At 37.7% G+C, this 8,686-nt stretch overlaps 1 protein-coding gene across 2 annotated transcripts in view; it reads right to left on the reverse strand.

The window, feature by feature from the left end:
* Window positions 1-8,686, reverse strand: part of LOC106537019 (glutamate receptor-interacting protein 2) — a gene marked incomplete at its 3' end in the record, with an annotated part of 22,982 nt that overhangs the window by 10,737 nt on the left and 3,559 nt on the right. For both annotated transcript variants that reach the window (XM_014034384.1, XM_014034383.1), the window contains 1 exon segment: window positions 815-892. In XM_014034384.1, the coding sequence (XP_013889838.1) occupies window positions 815-892 (78 nt within the window).

Genomic DNA, 8,686 nt, shown 5'->3' on the forward strand with positions numbered 1-8,686 from the left:
TAAACACCTGACAAACACCTGACAAACACCTGAAACACCTGACAAACACCTGATAAACACCCGACAAACACCTGTTAAACACCTGACAAACACCTGACAAACACCTGAAACACCTGACAAACACCTGATAAACACCTGACAAACACCTGATAAACTCCTGACAAACACCTGATAAACACCTGACAAACACCTGACAAACACCTGACAAACACCTGACAAACACCTGTCAAACACCCGACAAATACCCGATAAACACCCGACAAACACCTGACAAACACCTGACAAACACCTGAAACACCTGATAAACACTTGACAAACACCTGATAAACACCTGACAAACACCTGACAAACACCTGACAAACACCTGATAAACACCTGATAAACACCTGACAAACACCTGATAAACACCTGACAAACACCTGACAAACACCTGATAAACACCTGATAAACACCTGACAAACACCTGACACCTGAGTTCACTCCTCTACGCTTAGAAGTAAGAAAGAGGGAGACATGAAGAGAACAAAAAGCAGGCAAATAAAAAAGATTGTCCTCATTTAATTTATCTTCCTGAATTTAATCGATCATAATATGAACTGATTTATTGTTTATTGTGACAGGCCTAGGCAGTGACTCTGACCTGCCACCAAGTCAATGCTCAGTGTAAACATGAGCTGTTCGGGTTACCTCCAGTTATAACATGTTGGTGATGGGCTGTTATTCAAAAGTAACTTAAACTGATACTGATGTGGGCTTCTGCAGAACAGAACCTGTAAGTCTGGACAGTAAAGTATGTTACAGGAGAGTGGTGTACCTGGTATACTGTGTCTCCTCATGGTCATGGTATGTTCAGGACCAGAGATGTCCTTCGTTTTTCCATATGGGCCGTCATCTGGAAGAGAAGAATCATTTATAAACCTACAGATCACACAGCTGCTGGAGCTCGGACTTCCTGTGACCAAAACCACCCGTTTATAAACATCAGGCGGCTTTTTGAAGACAAATCAAGAGCTGAGGTGAGAATTCTTCAAACTGAAATATTCTAAGACAAATAAAGAGTTTCATATATCACATTATTCTGCCCACAGTCACTCATTATTACAGACTAAAGTCTGAACTCATGTTATCAGTGGATGCAAAACAAGTTTAAGAGTCTTTTTCAGACTGGATTTATCTTCTGATTCTTAATTTTTATACTTTTTCCCCACAAAGTTTACATTTTCCCACAAAGATTACTCTAAAAAAAAAAATAGAAAGTACATGAGCTTCTTCAGATTTTGCAGAAGCTGCAACATGTTTGGGAGTTTCCTCCCATCAACATAATCTACTTAACAACACTCATACAACTATATTTACTTTGTACAAACTCCTGTAAGAAGATTAAACATTACAGAGATTTAACTAAATTAAACATGTTGGTATTATTTCTGTAGGTCCATAAAAAGGAAGGGAATCCTGACAATTTATCAGAACAGATTCTGTTTTAGTGTCTGACAGAAAAACAACAGACTTAAATATTTGATAACTTATATAAAAAATGTAATTTAATGAACATTTATTGTCCTAATGGCTGCTGACAGAGTTAACATGAAGGAAGAAAAAGCTGAAATTTAAAACTTTAAATCTTTTTACATGTTTCTCTCCAAACAAAACACCTGAAAATCCTAAAAAGTCTGAAATATTTATTACATGCTGCAAAGTCACTTTAACAACACTGGTTAAAGATTCTCCTGAAACAACTGTAGCTTTTTTCTCATAAAATTAATTTTCTACACAAGCTGCTAACTTTAACAAAGCTCAAAGCTGACAGAATCAACAAGAAGACAGACAGAAAAACTATAAAAATGGTTGTATTGTTTGGGTTTGGTGAGCGTGCACAAAAGAAGCTGTTGCAGAAAACCTTCAGATACACACATCTTTAAAAACATATCCACCTGTATTTCAAAAACACAAAACTTATCCCACAAAAAGCTTAATTTGTGTTTGGACTGGAGGTGTAAAAGCAGCAGAAACTGTTTTAATAACCTGTGGAGGAGTGAGAGTGAGGCCTCAGATAATTCAATAATCAACTGTATCAGTTTCATTGTTCCTCACTTTGTTTGCATAATAATAAAGATTTCTGATTTATTTATTTTGTAAAGATACCATAAAAACAGCATGTTCAACTGTTTTTTGTATAGAAGAAGAAACCTGGTTTTAATCTTCAGTTCCTTGTTTGAACACTGACAGTGCAGTTTGTCCTAATAAGTGACTTAATATGAGTTTAATATTAAGTAGACTGTTGATGTGAAGCTGATGTATGAAGCATGAGGGGTTTGTCTCTAACTCAGTCTGACAGCTGGGACACAAACTGGACCTCTGAGGGGACACAATGTGTCCTACTTTACAACCTCAGAGCTTTAGTTCAGTTAAATAATGTAACAAGTCACTTCTCATTATGGAATCAAGGAGACTTACGCCTCAGCTCCAGCGTAAAGATCTTTCCTGAAACGCCAAAGCAAACATGCATTTTTAATGCTTTTTAGCACCTAAAACATTTTAAACACACTTGCTAACAAGTAGACTGTAAAACGAGTTTGAAGTGTGTGTGTGTGTGTGTGTGTGTGTGGGGGGGGGGGGGGTGTACATCTGGGTGAGAGAATTTATCCATATGAACACAATAAATGTAGTGAAGTTAGAGATATGTTAAAGTCTATAAAATCTATAAATAAATAAAAATATTTATAGTCTATAAATCTAGTGGTGGGCAGCGCTAATCCAAAAATTAGCTCCGCAATTTCTAAAGCGCTTATGAAAAACATTTAGGTCCACAACTTCAAAAGCACTTATGCCATAGAAAAATTAGCGGAGGCTAATTTTAAAGCGCAAGTTCAATTTGACACTTTGAAGCCGGCAACAATTCGTATGCAATATATGTACAACACTGCCAACTAGCGGTGTATGAATCCTTTTACAGCTTATTCCTACAACTGCCGATTGCTGGGGATGTGATTTCCTGAAACAGACCTTTAGCTCCTGGTGTAAAAATTAAAAAAGTTGTTGAGGATTGCTAGTTTGGCTGCTTCTTTGTCTTTTTCTTTTGTTTGTTGTAGATTTTTCATTAAAGAAGCATCAATAAAGTAATTTTAAAACCGTTTATTGGAAAACTGAAGCGATGCATTCTGAGTACATGACAGATTTGATTTGTGACAGGAAACGAAAGCACGGAGTACAGGAAACTATCTTCCCTTCAAAATAAGAGCTTGGATTTTAAAGTTTTCCATGTAGTTGCTCCAGTTGACCTGTTGGTGAGACGTAATAATTGACTCCAGCGTAGCTTCAGCGTCCGGCAGAAATAGGATCTGTTCTAATTTTGCCAAATCGCCGTCCGCTCACTGCTGTCCTGCGCAGCCAGTGTAAACACTCTCATTGACTATAACGGGTGCGTATTTGCTGCGGAGGTCGGACCGCAGCGGAGTGGAGCCGGAACACATGTAGTGTAAATTAGAGGTTAGTTTGAAGAACTTTGATAACTTGCTTTTTAGGGCTGTGTATTGGCAAGAATTTGGCAATACGATACATATCATAACAGAGGGGTCACGATACGATATATCCCGATATATTGCAATACTGTAAGCAAGGCAATATATTGTGATATATTGCAATTTCTTGTCCAAAAATTCTATTAAATAAAAACCTCTTACTGAAGAAAAAAAAAAAAAGAAAAGCTAATGTTTACTTACAATGCTTACATTGTCTCCTACAATGCTAATGCTATACTTACTCTCTGGCGCTCAAGAGGTAGAGGAGCCAAACGGCTGGCTCACTGCTGCCAACTAGTGGTCAGAGGCTGAACTACAACATAAAAATGAACGGTTGGCAAGAAGGTTGACATTTTGAACCTTAATTAAAATTCGATACAGGGCTTTAGAATATCGATACAGTATCGGGAAATGAAATATCACAATATTTCAGTGTAGCGATATTTTCTTACACCCCTATTGCTTTTACACTTGAGTCTGGCCCTGGTGATGTTGCACACTCTCCCGTGTCACCTGAGTGGTCTCAGGTGTCTCAGTGGTCTCTCTCACTGTTCTTATCTCACTTTGTTCCCATTATTCCTTCCATTTCATGATGATAGATTTAACAGAACTCCTGGAAATCCCTTTGCCTCCATCCTGGTTTGTACCTGTCAGTAATCTTTTCTCTGAGTTCAATCAGGACAGTCACTTTTACAGGGGTGAATATTTATGTGTCACTTCTGAAGCAGCTAACAAATCTTTCACACGTGTTTGCTCGCCGTTAACTCCTCCAGAGGAAGCCAGAAGAAGAACAGTTTTAGTCACAGCTTATTTCTCCTGGTTCAGCTCCTGCCAGGTTCTGTGGCTGACGTATTATTTATCACATCAGGCTGTTGGAAACACTGCGTACACTCCGTTAGCACAACTTGTGTCACCCTCACAATGATTCCCATGGTCCTGTCCCGCTGCCAGCTCACTCTGTTCCCCAAATCTGTAAACGTCTGATAATTTAATGTGTGCATGTGAATAATTGGAATGTGATTAGGCTAATGGCTGCTGGCGCTGTCAGGTTACTGAACACGTTGAGTTAGAGATGAAGAGTCAGGCCAGATTTTCCTCCTCCAGCAGATCTAAAGCTTGCACCCTGAGAAGATTCTCAAGCTGAGACAGTAATGACTTTAGTTTGTGTGCTGCAGGCGCAGGAAATGATGCTTTACAAAAGAAAAATACAAAAAATATTGTCATTTTTCTAATGTTCAGAGTTACTTTTCTGCAATGGGAGTACCACTGTTAACTTTAAAATAAATTGAACAGTTAAATATGATGTCACCTCCCAGATATGTGTACACATAAACAGTATATTAAACGATACAAAATAGAAATAGTTTAATATAAAAAAATGCACGTTCAGTAAAAAAGTGTTGCTTAAACCGAACTGATCCATGATGCAGCTGCAGCAGGAGAGAAGCTGATACTGTTTATTAATTACATCTCCATGCATCAGTTTGTCTTTCTACCACACAAAATCAACAAACGAGTGGAAAAAGCAGACAAAGATTAAAGAAAAAACATTTAAAAAATCCTTCAGAAAGTCTAAAAAACTAGTGATCAAAACCAAAGATCACAAGAAGAGCTTAAGGCCATGTCACACTAAATTTATGCCAACTTATGAAACATTTTTATGTCTAAATTGCTAATAAAAGTTCTATATTTGATGATTTTATTAGAAATACATAATGTAAACACCAAAAAGAAGCTTCCTGTTGATTTTTTCAATTCCACCTTCGATGTAGACGTCTTTAAAATGTTGGCATAAGTTGTCTAAAGTGGCGGGGCCTTTAGAATAAAAAAAGACTAAAAGTCACTAAATAAAAATAACCATCATTTAAACTGAAACACCTGCAGTGTTTGTTTGTTTGTTTGTACGTACGTTTGTTAGTTAGTTTGATTGTTTGTATGTTTGTTTGATTGATTGATTGATTGATTATTCGTTTGATTGTTCATTCGTTTGTTCGTTCGATTGTTTGATCGATTGATTGACTGATTGTTTTTGTGTCGGAGGTGAATCCAGAGATCTGGTTCAGTAAAACTTTAAAAGAAGCTGAGTGATGTCAGGCCTGCAGGTCAACTCTCTGCTGAGGATGAGGCTGCACTGCTGACACTGAAAAACTGCTGACTCATCATTTTACCCCTTTCCCCCTAAAACTGTCCACACGTCGTCTCATTTTGTTCACACACAGAATCTGTTCTGCTCCTAAAACCAATGAATTTGATCAAACCTCTTCATTAATACTGATGAAATGAATTTAAAGTGACAGATTTTAGACGGGTGTTTGGTGGGAGAGTCGTCTGCTCGTTGAATTGTTGTCGTCTCGGACGAGAAAAAGATAAAAAAAACCCACGACTGAACATTTCAATATTTGTCACAAGTAGTAAAGCTCAGGTGTGATGTTGAAATGAGATGATTACTGTTTATATTTTCCTGCCGAGAACTGAAGCAGAATTTCCTAAAAGGTGGAAAAGAACTCATGAATCCCTGATGTTCTGGAACAAACCCTCCCTACAAGCAGACAATCTGACATGAATATTTATGTAGTTGTTTCATATTCTACCTTTAGGTAAGCTGAAACCTATCAGAGCGAGGACGGGCCTGACAGACACACAGCTTCAGGTCGTCAACAAGAACAACGACACCGAACACAAACCATCTCACAGCAACACGTCTTTTGTTCGAGCTTATTTAGAAAATGAGTTTGATGCGACGTCGTTATGTTGAACACAGTTTTCTGTTATCTGGTCGTCTCTGCTGCGGTCGCACACAAACACAAACACACACACAAACACACACTTGTTTCCCAGAAGGCCGTGCTGCGCAGCATGTTGCTGCAGGGACTTAGCTTTATCTGGGAGGACGTTCAACCTCTCAGAGCAGAAAGACAAACACAATGTTTGAACAACATTAATAAGTATGCTAACATCACAATCAAACAAATTCAACTCTTAGAATTTATCTCAAAGTCCTTGAAAATAACTTTTCAAGCATTAAGAGATAAGATGAGCTGAAGGATCTCATTGAATTTCTACAGTTGACAGAAAGTTGGAGCCTCAGAATAAAAAGAAATTAATTTTCTGCTGCAGTTTGACTGTTTGTTACCAAGTCACTGATCTGAGGTCACAGTTTGAGAGGCTTGTTTTTAAAAACCACAGCCGTGCTTCGAGTGCACGATTTGCACTTGCATTCTTGGTCGAGCACATTGATTTGTTATCCTTTTAGATCCCACCTCTGCAGCTGCCCCCAGTTTTCATTTAACCTAATGAAATACTCTGTGAGGTGTTTATGAGGTTCTTGTATTCCTTAAAACTCAAAGGTAAAATATCAGGATATCTTTACTGCAAACCTCCTCTGGGATTCCTGGAATGACGCACAACTGTTGAATTGTGTAATCCTGTTGTGTTCTGGTCTACATGTGTCTGATCTGATCCTGGATCAACCCATCTTTAAGCTCACATTTCGCTTTCTGAGGCGTCGAAACAAAAAAAGTCCAAATCTAGACACAAATGCACAATCAAAGCTGCAATTTCTTTCTGAGATAAGATTTTTGATTGTAACAATCCAATGTTCACACACAAGAAAAGTTAAACAGCTTCCTAAAAAGAATGGTGGTTTTAAGAGCAGAACAGAAAATAAAAAGGATTTCTAAGAAAAGTTCATCTTTTGAGTTGGTTTGATTAGATTATTTTTTTACGTTTTAACCAAAAACGTTGATACAACAGCAGCTCGTTCCATATTCATGAAGACGTGAAACTTTGAAACACAAGTTCCTCATGCCTTCAACAACTCTAATACAGTATATATTTATATAAAAAGAATAAACGACAATGAGTTTGAAAGAGCTACTAAACATCCAGAGTCTACCAGTACCGTTAACATTAGCATAATAATGCTTCTATTTGCAAGACTTTATTGCCTGGTTTGATGTTCAGTCGACTCGGCTGAGCTGAAATTACTGTCAGCTACTGGGTTTGCAGAGAGCAGACAAGACATTACCAATATTTATGGCATAATTGAAACTGCAAATAGAAGGACAAAAAAAATCATCAGGAATTCAAAACAGGACATAAAAGAAACAAAAGGACACTATAAAAGTATATGGACTATTCTTTCTCTTTGTTATTAGAAAAACAGCAGCAATCATGTTATAATTAGACTTATTTAACTCACCACATACAGAGTTAGCAGACAGGCATAATAGACATGGAAAACTCAGCTAAAAAAAAACCTAAAGTCTACAAATCCCTGCGACTCTTACTTTTTAAATTCATTTTCTTTTAGCTTAGCTAAAAAAATCCCCTAAAACTTTGACCCCATCCACAAGTTTTCTCTCATTTTTTAACCCTTTCAACACGAAGCACAACGGTGACAGCATCAGCAAAAAGCAAAACTCATTTAACACATCCACCTACCAAGAGAAAATAACATTTTATTGGTTTTAATCAGCTGATTTTTGCTACTTTAAAATATTTTGCCATTAGCCATGCCTGTGTATGTTTCATTGTTGCTGAGTAGGTTAAAGAAGGTGCAGCAGCAGCTACTGAGTTACAGAATCACCTTCTGACAGAGGTGCACTTTGATTTTACAGTTTATATTACATGAGTGTAAGACAATAACTGATACACTGAAATATTGTGATATTTCATTTCCAGATACTGTATCAATTCTCTAAAGCCCTGTATCGATTTTTAATTCATGTTTAAAATGTAAACTTTCATGCTAACGATTCATTTATATGTGTAGTTCAGCCTACAACCACTTGTTGGCAGCAGTCAGCCCTCCACTCTAAAATTAAACATTAGCATCGTGAGTAAACATTAGCATGGTGAGTAAACATTAGCATCGTAAGGAAACGTCAGAATTGTGAGTAAACATTAGCATTGTGAGTAAACATTAGCATCGTGAGGAAACATTAGTATCGTGAGGAAATATTAGCATCGTGAGTAAACATTAGCATCGTGAGTAAACATTAGCATCGTGAGTAAACATCAGCATTGTGAGTAAACATTAGCCATCCATCCATCCATCCATTTTCTTCCGCCTATCCGGGGTCGGGTCGCGGGGGCAGCAGCTTCAGAAGGGAGGCCCAGACCTCCCTTTCCCCAGCCACTTCTTCCAGCTCCTCCGGGGGAAC

Source organism: Austrofundulus limnaeus, unplaced genomic scaffold, assembly GCF_001266775.1.
Source record: "Austrofundulus limnaeus strain Quisiro unplaced genomic scaffold, Austrofundulus_limnaeus-1.0 Scaffold2089, whole genome shotgun sequence".
In the NCBI taxonomy this organism is placed as follows: domain Eukaryota; kingdom Metazoa; phylum Chordata; class Actinopteri; order Cyprinodontiformes; family Rivulidae; genus Austrofundulus; species Austrofundulus limnaeus.